This window comes from Empidonax traillii, unplaced genomic scaffold (genome assembly GCF_003031625.1).
Source record: "Empidonax traillii isolate 1590-97213 ecotype Southwest subspecies unplaced genomic scaffold, ASM303162v1 scaffold462:size771534, whole genome shotgun sequence".
NCBI lineage: Eukaryota > Metazoa > Chordata > Aves > Passeriformes > Tyrannidae > Empidonax > Empidonax traillii.
The window spans coordinates 395,828-411,103 of NW_020955655.1; the positions used below are offsets into that span (position 1 = coordinate 395,828).

General features: G+C 45.3%; 1 protein-coding gene across 3 annotated transcripts in view; it reads right to left on the reverse strand.

The window, feature by feature from the left end:
- Positions 1-15,276, reverse strand: part of TMEM94 (transmembrane protein 94) — a 50,675-nt gene that overhangs the window by 15,696 nt on the left and 19,703 nt on the right. For 2 of the 3 annotated variants that reach the window (XM_027895594.1, XM_027895591.1), the window contains exons 3-16: positions 14,508-14,627; positions 13,710-13,837; positions 12,976-13,112; positions 12,115-12,311; positions 11,364-11,515; positions 11,142-11,244; positions 10,742-10,828; positions 10,118-10,234; positions 6,412-6,468; positions 4,847-4,951; positions 4,079-4,243; positions 3,723-3,932; positions 3,239-3,554; positions 2,324-2,497 (exon numbers count right to left, since the gene is read on the reverse strand). In XM_027895594.1, coding sequence (XP_027751395.1) covers positions 2,324-2,497; positions 3,239-3,554; positions 3,723-3,932; positions 4,079-4,243; positions 4,847-4,951; positions 6,412-6,468; positions 10,118-10,234; positions 10,742-10,828; positions 11,142-11,244; positions 11,364-11,515; positions 12,115-12,311; positions 12,976-13,112; positions 13,710-13,837; positions 14,508-14,627 — 2,068 coding nt within the window. The remainder of the gene's footprint in view (positions 1-2,323; positions 2,498-3,238; positions 3,555-3,722; positions 3,933-4,078; positions 4,244-4,846; positions 4,952-6,411; positions 6,469-10,117; positions 10,235-10,741; positions 10,829-11,141; positions 11,245-11,363; positions 11,516-12,114; positions 12,312-12,975; positions 13,113-13,709; positions 13,838-14,507; positions 14,628-15,276) is intronic. The other variant, XM_027895593.1, reaches the window with a different exon arrangement.

Genomic DNA, 15,276 nt, shown 5'->3' on the forward strand with positions numbered 1-15,276 from the left:
CATTGCACTCACGTAGACCTCTCTGTCTATGTTCCCTCCTCCAGCTGCTTTGTGACTTTGCCCCCAACAGCTTCAAAGCTGAGCTAATGAAAAAAAACAATGACTGCCAAGAAAAATGAGCCCAAAGGCTTCTTGCAGGCATTGTTGCTGACTGCTAATGCTCACACTGGCTGAAATCAAGAGCCAAGAATATCCACTTGCACAAACCAGGCAGGGACCTTCAGGAACACCAGAGGATTTTCCAAAACATAGCAGCTCTCTGCTTTCTCCTATAAATAGTCATCACATGCCAAGTTTATCAGCATAACAAACCCCCAAGACGAAGAGGGGCTGTGTGTGGAAGAAGGAACCTGTCTCAGGGACACAAAGGAGCAGTTGTGCAGAGCTCTGGGTAATTTTATTGTATAAACACCTAATCCTTCCCACCTTGCTCCTAAGGTCAGAGAGTCCTTGCTGGGAAAGAGGGAACAAGAGATGTTTATTGATCCACGCAAAACCTATCTCCTGGACACAGGGCAAGAGGCTGCAGATGACCACACACACATGGATGTACCCACGTTCATGCCTGACAGCAACTGCAATCCACCTCCCATTCAATCCCATCAGCATCCCACACCACAATCCTGCTAAGGAGTAAGTGGCAGTGACAGCACACATTATAAACTGGAAGGAGTTCACTGCCAGTGAAGTGAGCTCAGCCTCTTCCCTGCCCAAATGGCGGACTTGAAGGCCAGGATTTCTCTGGCAAAAGGGAAAAAAACTCAGGAATAAGGCAGGGAGTGTGACCAACCATTCATGGCTGCTGGGGCTCGTTAGGAAGAACCAAACCACTCCAGCTGAGCCAGTGAGACAGGGCAAGAGGAACTGAGGAGTGCAAAGGAAGACAGAGATGATGGAGATGCCGGTGAGCCCCTCATTTCCATGTGGTTACTATGGATTTGGGATGAATGCTGCCAGATGGCGAGACACATATTTCAGTGGAATGGCAAGGGAACACACAGATAATCTGCCTCCTCTTTCTGCTACAGCAGTAGAATTTATTATGTATCTCCCTTTGACTGCAGCCTGTCATGGGAGTGGGTGGATTCAAAGATTTATTCACAAATAAGGTACCAAGAGAGGTTAGTTATGATCATCTGCTCTGACCTCTGCATAAACAGAGCCATTTGATTTCAGCCAGTGTTATCTGCACAATCCAGTATTTCTGCCTCTAAAACGGTAACATTTCAGAAAGCTCCAAGGGACAAGACCATTGTGTGAGAGGTGTTCAATGGTTAACTAACCCCAATTGGCAAAATTCCTCTTAGAATTCACTCTAGACAGCATAATCCAGGTCACACACATACTCGTCTGAGCTCCAGCCTCTAAACTAAACCGTTTAAAAATGAGGATAAGGAGTTGAAATGAGGCAACATTACAGGTTTTTTTCCCTACACTAAGAATCTCAGCATCAAAATAATTCCTGTTCACAAAGGCAAGATAGCAGCAGTCAGAACAAATGAAAAAGCTCCTCCTCAGATAAAGATATAAAATTAAGCAGAATTAGGCAAGAGAAGTCAGTTAACCTGGTAAAACTCTGGCCAGCATAATGATCATATTTCGGATTCAATACTGAACATATGTCAGCTCCAGAGAGCCAAGTTCAGTCAATTTAAGGAATTACAAAGAGACTAAGAGCTCTGACAGGCAAGCTGTTAAATCTTGCTGAGGTGCTTTAAGACCTCACAGTGCCCAGCTGGACATCCTTTCCATCCCAGGCCATTCCTCCAGGAATAGGAAGGAGCAGAAGGAGTGAAGTCAGCCTGGCTTCAGGTGTTGTATTCATGGTCACTGTGAGTTTGCACGGGATTTATGTGATTTCTTATTAGTATGCAATATGGGAGTATGCAATATAATACACTAGACAACCCACAAAGGTTATGAATTATCAGAAGGATGAGCATCACTAACTAAAACCCTCAGTAATATTCAACCCTGTGCAGTATCAGTTTCACCACCATCATGAAGTCTGTTAAAAAGCCAATAAACCCACACCTCGCTCTGCTCTGCCACTTGATCCCAGAAATGAGGCCTACTATGGGCTGAGATAATTTAAAAAAATTATTTATAGTTCTGGAGTGAGTCAAAGGTGTGCAGAATTCCCCCCCTCAGTATGCCACAGCTGATCACTGAGGTTTGTTGAGCACATCTGTGCTGGCCATGGGCAGGGCAGGGCTATCACCCCACAGGGACTCCAGACTCTTCCAGCCTGACATTTTCCAGGCTCTCTTCAGAAAAGATCCCCCCATTCCAAGTGGATGCCCAAAGAGAAGGGCAGCCTTACTGGTAGTGGTGTCCTTCACAAACAGGTTAATCATGTGGCTCAGGGGGGGTCTCCTCTTGGTGATGGATGAAAGCTTCCCCAGGATTGTTTCCTTAACCATCTCATCACTTGGCAGGCGGTACAAGGCCAAATAGTTCTCCTGCTTGAAAAGATCTTTAGCACCTGGTGTGAAACCTGAAACATGAACACAAGGAGGAGAAAAATTAGGCTGCAACCAAAGCAAAAGAAAGGTCCCTTCTGCTGCTTCTGTGCCACTCTCTTTGCCTGTGCTCTTTCTGACATCTCTCCAGGAACCGGTAGGTAAGCTGTGCTCTCTGTGCATCTACACAAAGATGGCTCAAGATCTATGATTAAAAACATTCAGAAGGACTGGATGTTATTAGTAATTACAGCGTTCATGGTTCACTGAAGAGAGGAACTGTAACATCAAAGGGCAGGCACAGAAGTGAGTTCAAGTTTCCAGATTTTAATCCTAGTGTTACCTTTAGCCTCTCATCTCTCCTTTGCCTTAGTTCTCCAACCTATAAAATGAGCTGAGGTACCTCACATCATTTATTCCCAAACTCCCTGTAAGGCCTTACAGTAAAGACAGGGCAGATATCTGTTCATTAGCAGGTATTCTTTGTCTCCTGATGAGACTGGCAGACTTGGGCCAGAAGAATACCAAGCCTAGCCAGGGCTGGCTGGCAATATCCTTGATGACATTCATTCCTTTGATAGTGTTGACAATGTCAGAACTTGCCAAAAGCAATCTCTTTAATAGACTCTTTTGGCAACTGAACAACAGCAGAGTCAGCTCTGTATTTCCACCTCCTCAGCAGCCAGGACCGGGGAAATATTCTTGTGCTCTCTAAGGATTAAGTGTCTATCGACAGCTCTGATTTCTCTGAGTCTGCTCATCCAATTTCTCCTCACCTATTAGCCTGGCAAGCTCACAGAGGCCCCAGGGCACGTGGACAGGCAGCACAGCGTTGTGTGTTTCCTGCAGGGCGATGTTGCACAGGTGGTCGGAGAAGCGGCACAGCCGCTCCGTCACGCCGGCGTTGCAGAGGTTGAGCAGCACGTTCAGGCCCAGGGGCTTCAGGGAGTTCAGGTGCATGTGCCAGTTGGAGTCGTCAAACTGGATGCAGGAGGGGTTCTGCTGGTCCTGGGACAGGCTCAGCATCTCCAGGTGGTAGTCACACACGAAGTCTTCAGCCTCGCAAGCCAACACCTCGCTGTCCCCGGCAGCCTGGTCCGACAGACAGGGAAACTCCAGTTGGTTACAGAGAGTACAGCTGGAGCCCAGAATCCTGCCGGCAATTCCCAGGGAAATTCCCCAAAAGTGGGAACTCCGTGGGTTTGAGTCTGTCTTACAGCTGCACAAAAGCCTCCTGTGTGCCCCTCCAGAGCATCTTACCTGAGTGTGCTCCTCCTCTCCACCCTCCGTGTCCTTGCTGAAGCTCACGTTGGATCCAGAGGGGTGTTTGCTTCTGCTGTTCGGCTTCCGGTGGGCAGGGGCATCGGGAGGCTTTGCAGGGTCACCGGGCCAGTTGTTCCTCTCTTGTTCATTGGTCATGTGGACTGTGTCTGCCAAGGGCCCAGAGAGCAAAGCGTCCCTTTCGTGGGGCTGCAAGAGACCAACGAAACAAATGGTGATTGAGCAGCTGAACCCCGGCCACTGCTGATTCACCTGCTGCTTCGGGGCTCCTGTAGAAGAGGATCTTATCCTGGCTGCTTCTTCACATTTTAGGCAAAGAATTACGGCGCACTCACCTCATCTTCCATCTCAGGATGGCAGAAGGACCGTGTAGAGAGCTCATCAGTCAGATCTTCATGGCTATCATGAGGTGGTTCCACCTTCCCACTGAAGAACAGAACAGTCTCTGGGCTGGGGTTTGGCCAGGAAAGAATCCCCTGCTTGTCTACACAGCAGAGCACCTGGAACATCCCACAACACCCCCAAGAAAGCAAAATCTCAGTGAAAACGTGTCTCAGTGTTCAGGCAGATTTGTAAATATCATGAGTTTAATAAACACAAGGGAGGACAGACAAGTCTCTTCTTCCCCAACCTTCTGTCTTAAGAAACTGCACCTAATAAGACTCCAAGAAATCCAATAATTCCTTCCTCCAACAGGATTGATGGGTAGTTTAACACCAATTTTATCTCAGGATATTACAAAACTAGGCATGAAGACTAAGGGAAGGAAGCAACTGCTCGACCTGTTTCACCTTATCAGGACCCAAACCAGCTGGTCCTTGAACAGGAGTCAAGGAGGTAATGGGACCAGAACCAGAGCTGGAAAACACAGACACCCTGACAGATGTCACAGAGTATCTATAACCACTGTTTTAGCCTGTAAATGTGCTGCTTGGACATGACAAGACAGTTAAAAACTCTTCTACAAAGACAGGTGCCTGAAGGGTTTCTAATTCCAGCACAGTGAGCTGATTGCTAACAGTCTGTGCTCAGGGAAGGACATGAACAGTGAAAATGCAGCATCCACACAGAACTCCTCTTTCTGACAACCCAGCAATACTCACAGTGACAGATCCCAGGCTGTGGAGCAAGCTGGAAGTGAAGCTCAGAGTTGGGGATTTGCCTTTTAAAACACAGAGGAAGTGACTCCAGATACAGCGAATCATTTCCTGACGAGGGAAGCAGAGGACATCAGCCAGTTAAAGACTCATTCCGTGGAAGATGAAGGGAGAGAAGGAAAAAAAGGGAGTATGACATTACCTGCTTTCAGTTTCAACACAGTGATACACTGTAAGATAAACATCAGTCTCTGTGGGAACCTGTTACCTGATACAGTGCTGATGTCCCCAAGGGAAAAGCACTCCTTCCCCCTTCCACAGAGCACTAACACACAGTTTGATTGTTGAATTGAGAATTCACTGAAACTACCTCTGCCTACCCAAAAACCCAGAGTGGAATTCTGAAGCGAGTTCATTTCAAGTGAATCAGTTGCTACTTCTCAGTATCTTTTCCTAAAGTCACTCATCCCCTTGGATTGTAAGAGCTTGAGGCCTTGGGCTTCACATCACCAAAGCTCCTTAGATCACCTTCCTTGGATCCTAAGGGTTAGTACAGCAGTCAGCTCAAATGCAAAACAATCATGAGCTATCACCAGAAATAAAAAAAAAAGCTCTTATTTAAACCAGTTTCTTCTGAGCAAAAAATGTGACATAGGTACAAAAGAAGCAAATCTCATCAATGATGTCAGCTCAAATCACTCCCATTTACAACCTGAGAAACATCTCAGCTAAATGATGAACTGGCACAGAAAGATAACAAAATATTCATCAAAGGAAGCACGTGCCTGCACCCATGTACATTCCTGTGAGTGACTGGAAGCAAGGAGATAGGAATTGATTGTTATAATATCTAGGGATTTTTAATCACTGCTGGAGTCCATCTGCCTCCTTATGGAAAGGGGAATCTTAATTCCAGATTAGACACAGAAGTGTCTTTCATCTACCCACCTGTTTAATCTGGATGATGCAATTTATGGGTGGCCAGAGCAGTTCCTTCACCAGAAAAAAAGCTCTTCTATATGTTTAATTGCCCCAGCTTTGGAAGCACTAATAATGTGCTTAAAGCTGAAACAGGATCAGACTTTTAAAAAGCCTGAACATCCCGTGGTCCCCTCTGTATGTTTGGTCTTGTTGACCACCATGCCCTCTGGTTTTCAGTTTTGGCTTGAAAAATGAGGGGTTTTTAGTATAAGCAAAATACTTCCCTTCTTTCTGACACACACACACCATAAAAAGTTTGTTTTATTCCTGGAACAGGACTTGAAAGAGGCACTGTCTTCAGGACAGAAAATGTTGATTTCAAACTATTTGCAATATTCAGGAAAGCACAACTGGACTCAGCGTTGAAGTCACCTCAATCTCTGGTCAGCAGAGCAGCATTTACACGGGAAGGTGCAGGGGAAAGACATGCAACCTGCATGCATTGCAAATTAAAGCAACAAATGAGTGACAATGGACAACTGACACGAGTCAAAGGGGTCTAGGAACAAGCAGGAGATCAGAGAGGAAGGGAAAGGATACCATGAAGTTCTGCAGTGAAGATGGAAGAAAACAATTCATAATAATAGTACCTGAGAAGATACCATCTCTGTGTAGCTGCTGAGAGTGTCCTCTGAAAACTTAGCAAGCTGCAGCAAGAGAAGAGACCAGTTACTATAATTGTGCTCAGAAATGTGTCATGAGGAACATCCATCCCTCAGTATGTGCCTTCAGAGAGGAGGAATCAGGAGTCCTGCTCTGGGGGAGTCTCTGTACCAAGGCAGACCAATAACTCATCAAAGCAATTAAATCTCTAATGGACTCTGGCTTTATCTACTCGTGAAGCACAGGCAAAGTGCTCGGTGCTGTCCATCACAGAGGAACACACAGTCATTACCTGAATCTCCACAGAGAAAATAACAGCAATTAGACCCAGAGGAGGCTCTTTTCTGGATGGTTATTTTTAGACAGAAAGAGCCAGGAACGACTGATCTGGTTTGAAGTTATATGGGTCACTTACAGGAAGGGAGCTGGAAAAGGGGTTGGAAAAGCAGGAGCCTGGAACACGATGGACACGGAGGAATGAGGTGACATGAACGGGGTGTGGATAGAAAATGAAGAGAAATTATAGCAGGGCACTACCAAGGGGCTCGTGGAATTACAGTGAGAAATTCACTGACTCGGAACGTGTGCATCCAGCACAAAGGAATTCCACAGTAGATGGAATTTTGGAAAAGTTTAGGTCCATTCATAAGCAAAAGTGGATATGGCAATTACATCTGTAGGTAGATAAAACAGCAGCCCAAATAATAATGCATATATCTGACCCTTTAAAAAGGATCCATTTAACAAAGCTGAAAAAAGGGAAGAGAAATTTGTCAGAAATAATTTAAACTGAGAACTATGAAGGATAATTAGAAACTAAGAATATTTTGTCACCATTTTAAAAAGTAACAATCTCATAGTAAAAATAAGAATCCAGTTTTGAGTGGAAGTGAAAACAGAAATAAAAATTAACATAAAAACTAGGGAAAGTATACCATTAGTAAATTAAAACCAGTCCACTGCTTGCTAAAGACATTGAAATTGCACACGATACTGGAGGCAAGGCAGACGTGTTCAGTAAATACTGCAATTCTGTAGTCAGTGATACAATCACACCATATGATAACTATGAAATATTTTCCATTCCAACACCAGCTACTGAAAGTAAATATGTTTAAATTAGCAGGTCTGGACAATGACTTGTTACTGCTGATTTTGCACAAGGCTTGAACTATGGATTAAGTCCCAGTTCAATGGAAGTGGTGCCAATGCCCAAAAAGGGAATGAGAACCATCCAAGTTACCACAGGACCCCAGACAGGCTTTGATTTCAGACAGAATAACAGAGCAGCTAATATGAGACTTAATTAAAAGAAATGGAATAATACAACCAGTGCCAAACACCACAAGTATAGGAGCAGCAAATCTCATCAGACTGTTGTGATATCTTTTTTTTGACAAAATTATAAATTTGACTGATAAAAGTAATGCTTTTGACATAAACCATTTGGTACTTTGACTTGATTATAAATACCTTACTGGTTTTCTAACAAAAATACCAGGGAAATAGGGCCCATATTAGAAATAGACTATCCCAAATGGAACAGAAAAATAATTTGCAAAAGAATGTGTTACTACCTCAAGCAGGGACAAATGTGGGTATTTTGTGAAAGAAAACTAAAAAAAAACACTGACAGTGACTGTAAACTCTATAAAGTTTGGGGCAGGGTGCAATATAAGGAGAACAGACCACTGTTTCAGAACAATATGCACTGCTTGGGTAATAAGCAAAAACATGTATCCCAACAGGCACAAAACTAAGGCTGCATATTTAGGTGCAAAGATGAAGGTTGGACTTACAGGATGAGGACTCTTAGAAAGCAGTAACTGCAGCTGAACAAAGCCTGGCCCTTTAAAGCAATGGCTAAAGAATCTAATATGATCCTTTGCTGCACAAACAAGGGAATATAGAATAGAAAGTCCAAATCATTCTGAAATTCAGCACAAGCACAAAGTATTACTGGAATATTTTGTGGGTTTTGAGATTCACAATTCTACAGTGATCCTGAAACACTGGAGAAAGCTAAGAGGAATGCCAAGAGAAAGATTAGAGGTTTGGAAAATATGCTTACAGTGCCTCAAGGTGCTTAAACTGTTTACTTAACCAGAGGTGGTAAAAGAGAATGTGAGTAGTTACAATAGACCAGAATTTTGACTGACACGCTCATAAATCTAGGAGACAAAAGATGTAAATGTTCCAAGGGCTGAAAATCAGATACTGCAAAAATTCCCACTAAAATAGAATGTCCTTTTTAGTAGTGAAGGTAAATAATGACTGAAATAACCTATCAAAGGCAGTACAAATATTTTCAAACCAGCAGCAAATTCCTTTCTAAAAGAAACGTTGCTGTGGTCCAACTGTAGTAATGCAACTCGAGGCAGGGGCTTGTTGGAGGGGGGCACTGGTTTGTGTCCTGCAAACAGTCACAAGGGTCACCTATGGCCTGGAAAAATTGGGAATCAAACACCTTGAACATGATAGGAAGGGGAGAAGAGTGTCACACAGGCCAAGTGTCTGGAGAGGGAAGGAGTCTTACCTGCTACATTTTAAACAGAGAAGAGAGAAGGAAGGAGGGAAACAGAGAGGCCAAGACTGCCTTGGTCAGGGGGTGAATGACCAAAGCACATCCAACAGCTGGAGGATCATGTTTGAGATGTCACAGAAAGAGCTGGCTGCACAGAGAGAGCTGCCTGGACAAGAAAGAGGAGAAGACAGGAAAGAACACAAGGAAGGTGCAAGTATGAGCGACAGAGCAAATGGGCATGTTGAGATGAAGCAAGGAAGCCAAGGAGCTCTGGCTTTTCCCAGATAACAAGGTGTGAAGGGAAAGAGGAAGGTTCCAAAGATAGAAACCAAGTGATGCTGAGAATGGGTAGGAAAGGTAAAGTGGAGAAAACACTGAGAAGAAATGGTAAAGGTGGAAATGGCACTGAGGGATGTAATAGGTCTCCTCCCTCCCAGGACACAGGAAATGTGTCATGTACAGCTACAGGGTACAGAACAGAAAACACAGACCCAGGGCCCCAGAGGCCAAGGGAAGACAAGAAGAAGAGGGAAACTCTGCCCAAGTAACAGAAATCAGCACAGAAGACAAACATAGCTCAGTGCACCTCACCAACATTGCCACCAGGACAGAACGAGAGACACCCAACAGGCATCACGTTCCATCAGACCACCAAACTCCACTCCCCAAACCAGCACAAATCCAGAAACTTCTCTCACTCCCTGACCCACTGCAAATGCCACGCCTGCAAGTGAAACCCCAGAGTCTCAGGAAAGGGCTGTTCAGCCCACACATTAAAACAGGGGATTGCAGAGGATCTCGTGTATCCCATTCCTTCCCAGTGGCTAAACATTCCCAAGTTACAGCCACCACTTATTTATCTCCATGTTGACCCCTCCGACAAATTCTATTCATCTGATAGAAAGCACAAGCCTTGAAGAGTTTTATGGAATCTCCAGAGCTTCCTATCACCTTGGGATATGTGTAGAGAGGTTGAAAAAAATAAAAGCATCTGTTCAAGAAGAAGTAATATTGTACTCCAGGGAGAGGGCACAGGTGGTACAACCAAAGATCCAACAAGGTTTTACAATTATGTAGACAAATCTTCTGTATTCATTGTGCTCACTTCACAGAGCCTTTTCATCTCCTGCCCTTGTCTCTGCAGCAGTTTGGTGTGGAGAGATACCTACCAGTGAGGTGGATGAGGCCTTGCTCATCTGGGCCAGGACTCTGGCTTCTCCAAAGGCTGTAGCAAGAACCCACAGGACAGGAAAGAGCAATGGAAGGATGGGTAAGACACCATTCACCTGAAAAAAAACCAGCTTGTAATCACCAACAAGCCCAGAGACAACAAGAAGTCAGACCTCTCACATGGCATCTTTTCCACCCACAGTGAGAGGATGGGTAAAAGTTTAGGGCAGGAAGGAAGGAGACTGGAAGAAGTGCCACATAGGGAAAAGCACACCTTACAGACTTGTAATGAAGGAGGCCATGAATAAACCCTGGTTTTCCTGCTGAATTTGGCATAAACTCTAGTAAGTTTAAAGGCAAAGGATACCATATGTAATACATATATATGTGTATGTATATATACACACATATATCTATACATATAAGGCAAATGAGAGAACAAAAACTGTAAAGGGCAGTCGAGGAGGAATGGCCAGGGGAGAGCCATTGTCCTGCTCCACTGAATGCTCCTGGATCCAACCTGCCCAGGATGCTGTAACAGGATGCAGCAAGTGGCTGAGGGAGGGGAATCAGTCTCAGTGGTGCTCTGGGGAGGTGTAGTGGAGCTCAAAGCTCTCCTTTACCTGCAGCTGAAGAAGAGTGTACTGCCAAGAAGCGATTCCAGGAGCTTTGAAAATGAAGCGCACAGCGTTGGTGATCAGGAACCCGGCCTGCAAGTCAGAGATGACACTGTCAGCTAACTCACTAGTACTTGCAGGGAAGGAGTTTTCAGGGCCTTGTAACGTGCTCAGCCCTGGGAAAGTTTGGAAGATATATCTGATCTGCTGCTGCTGCAGTTCCTGTGTCCACTCCCACAGTTACAAGGCTCAGCATCTTTGCTTCTCTGAACTGCCCAAGGTACACACGGAGTCAGCTGAATGAGTTAGGGCCTGGCCACAGTTTCCTGTGGATGGCTGCAGATTCTTCACCTTTATTGACAAAACATGGCTATTTTTAAGGACAAAGGCTTGAAATGAGACCTACCAGCACAATGGGGACGGCGTACTTCAGCATCACTGACTGCACCGTGAACCTCTCATTGTCCAGGGCTGTCACAGGCCGTGACAAAGCCATTTCCAGACACCACCTGAGAAATGGAAACCAGCTTGAGATTTCAGCAACCAAGTCTGCATTTCCCTTGGACATAAACCTCCTGATTAGAATGCTCTGCTCAGCCTCCCATGAGGGATGACTGTCAAAACCCACCTGACGTTATCAATTATTGGGGTCTTCAAGACACGGAAGAGACGATACAGCTGAGGGTTCTGAGGTCCCTTCTTCACTTCTCCCCTTGGGGAGGGCGGGGGTGAGAAAGGTGGAAACAGATCTCCTGGCTCCAGAACTATGTGCTCATCATCCTGTGTTCAAACACATCTGGTTATTTCACCAAAAACTGGCATTTGGAGTGAAAGTTACAATAAAAAGCAAAAAGGGTAAATTTCAAGCTTTAAACTTTTTCCAACCTTCTTCAAGCAGCAAAATCTTTCTATAGATATTGTAACCAATTTGTTAATTTACTACTGCCCCAGGCACTTTATATCACCTTCTTTTGTAATAAATCAGTAGGAAGGAGAAGGTGAAAGCAGACAAACTTTAATTCTCTACATAAAAAGCAGGATAAAGTACGGGGTTTGTATGTCATGTTATGCTACTGGATAGATTCACTCCACTTATATTTAGCAGCACATTACAATTTCCCCTTGACCTGGGAGAGGTGGAAATATGGTGCTTTTGTATCACATTAGTGTCTCCTGTCCGTTGGGTTTGGGAGTTCCTGGAGAAGATGCAGTCTGGCTAACAGAGCACTGTCCTTGTCTGAACTGGAATTTCCAAGCTATTTCCAAGGTCGGAAGAAATCAAACACTCCAATAATCTGTACGCTGGGAATTAGAGCATTAGCAAGAAAATCCTGGGAAACACATTGTTATAGGCCAGGAAAATAAGACAAGCAAGTTACCTTAATCCCTCTCAGAGAAGCAAATGACTCCTGGCCTGGCCTCAAAGCAACGACATCTCCTTCCACCAAGAGGCTCACGGGCAGGTTGACAAGATGCCCATCCCTGTAGGCCCAGTGAAGGGACCAGGATGGGGCATAAGGCATGTGAAGGTCAGGGTACATGGAGTCTGGCCATTTCACCTCCTTGCCAAGTGTATCTGAAAGCACAAAAGCGTGAAAGAACTAAGCGGTAACAATTCTGGAGGGACCAGTCCCACAATCATTGACATCCTGTAGTGGCTCTAGCTCAGTGCTAAGCTCAGCCCATATGGGATATGGGATATCTCTTTCTCCTTGATGGCTTTTCCCTCTCTCTCCATGCAGTACTAACAACTAAACAGTCATTTTATAACCTTAAACACGTAGTTGTACAATGGAAAAGCTAAAGGCTGTCCTTAAAACTGCCACACTGAAATGAGCTGCCCCCTCAGGTGCCAAAGCCCCCGTTGAGACGATGCTCACGCACAGCAATTTATTTCCTTCTGCTCTGTGTTGTGGTACAACCCCACGTATTCCCCCCCTCATCATCTGCTGCAAGGCAGATATTTTTGGGAGAAGCCGAGGATTCGAATTACTCCAAAGCACAGCCATAACAGACGCCCACCTGGTAACACAGAGCCTGGAAGCACATGGCCTCATGACAGCTCAAAATAACTATTTCACAGGACAGGCACGAGTGGAGCACAGCTCTCACAGCCTGTTTCTGTGCAACACAGGGCAAGGTTGGCAAAGCTTACTTAGTCATGTGTGTGATCAGGTTTGGAGAAAAATTCAGTGGGAGGAAAAGATAGGTGCAATTGAGACAGGTGAACGAGGCCTCACCGTTTATCTTATCAACAATTGTCTGGAGTCTCCTCTCCACCTCTCTGCACTTCAGCCTCTCCTGACGGCCGATCATGAGGAGATCCAAGAGGAGCAGGAGGAAGAGTGCCAGTGCATTAACTATCTCAGCACCTTGGCTTCACACAGCAAAACAGAAGAAAGCAGAGAACAGATGAGCTTTGAGTAAATGAGCAGAATCCACTGCCAGACACCCACAGAGATTAACACACATCTGCCTGGTTGTTTGTTCCCACACCTCCCAGACTTAGGGCTAAAAATGAAATGCAGGGGAGCTATGGTCACACTTCTTCTTTAGAATAATGACACCAGAGAGGTCTGAAAGGACCCATCTCAATTAAAAATCCTTCACAAATATGGTCAAGGCATGCTATGGTGCATGTGACAGCACAGTAACTTCTCCCATGAGCCAGTAACTTCTCCAGTTTCAAAATCCTTCTTAAACCTGTGATAATGCCTTAGGATTTTTAAAGATCTGGGAATGCTGTAGAAAAAATTTCACTCTTTCCACAGGACACTGCCTGGGTCTATTAGAAGTAGAATTAAGTTGGCTGAAGTTTTGTGAAAGGGCCTGATAGGGACAGAATTACCAGTGTGAGCATGTTGAAGTGTACAAGTCTGGACAGAATGAGGGACAACACCGTTATGTCAATCACACAAGGCGATACAAAACTACCCCCTTGGTTCAGTTAAGCAGCACAGGATGCTTTGCTCACCTCCCCTGTGGCTGGCTCCCATAGCAGCACAGCAGCAGCAGCACCGCCAGCAGCATCAGAGATGCACCAGGCCAGTGGAAACAGGAGCAGCGGTTACCATGGTAGAGAAAACTGCTCCTCCACACCTCCTACAAAAGGAGAGCAGCAGACAGTCAGCATCCACAGAGCACACAGCCAGACGTCTGAAAAAGCAGAGGGTGAAGGCAGCAGCTGATGCTCCAGGGTGAACACAACTTTGCCAAACCCCTGAACATGCCACAGGACACCCCAATCATTGTGTGAATCCTACAGCACCTACAGAGGCTCAGCTGGTGTGTCTGGGTGAACACTCCTGCTTTATTCCTGCTTGGAAGAATGAAAAGCCTTCTGTGCCAGGCTGTCCCATTGTCACTGACCCCCCCCCCCCCCAGGAACACTTGTAGCATTTAAGTACTGTGCATAAACACCAGCACTTTGTATTCAACACACACACCAGGCAAACACAGTGCACAGGGGGAAACTGTTGAGCTTCGCAGCTCTGTATCTCCACCTGAGATGGACACTGCCCTCAGTGGCTCTTGAAGTCCTTAAATCCTTTACAGGTGAAGCCAAAGCTGTGGTATCCAGGAGAAAAGTGCTGACAGAAACACACACTCAGGTGGATTTCTTGCTTTGTTCCCAAGGGCTTTAGCAGTTCTACACCCAGACACTCTGCAGCAGCACTCTGGGATGGAAAACAGCCAACTTCTGTTCAATCCTCAGCTTTACTTTGAGAAGGGGAGGTCGAGTGCCCAACCCTGGTGCCCTTTGGTGCCTCACCTTCCATGAAGTCACTTTTTTCCGTTCCTTCTGATGCCCCTCCAGCAGTGCTGACAGCTGGTCTCTCAGGATTGTGAGGGCCTTCTTTGTGGTAAGGCCCAAACTTGAGGTCATCTCATCCTGAGAGGCCAGAAAAACAAACTTTGGTTAGTGCTTCCCTAGTTTCTTTTTTAGGCTTTTTTTCCTGGTGGTTGAATGAGCAGCCAACCTGAATGCCCTGCACTCATCACCACCAGCCTGGCTCTCCATTTTCCTGAAATCATCTCCCCTCCTATGAACTTTAGACTGCTGGCTGGAATTAGAGCACTTAGATAGTATCAGGTAAACAAACCGGTCCTGACTGTGCTGAGAGATACCTTATCAAAGCACAATACCAAGTCATTTCTGTGAAACAAGATCTAATCAGCAGAGGCTGAGGACAATACAAAGGGAGGCTGCTCAGCTCTGAATTTATGCAGGCTTGAACCGGTATCAGCTTGAAGAGACAACAGAACACAGACAGCTATGGTGGAATTTTAATGATACAGGATGGATTTTGGTAACAGTAAAAACAAGACAGAAGTGTAACATCTGCAATTCTAAACAAGAGTGGTCCAATTTCAACAACTGCTCACTGTGGAGTTTTGCTTATGAATCCTGCCTCTGTGGCCACTTGGATGCAGAACCTCCTGGTTTAAGTGCTATGTGGATCAGTTCAGAGCAGATGTGACTCCACCATCAACTCCTTCTATGAGAGAAAGCACTAAGGTTTTGAGTGCTGAGCTGCACA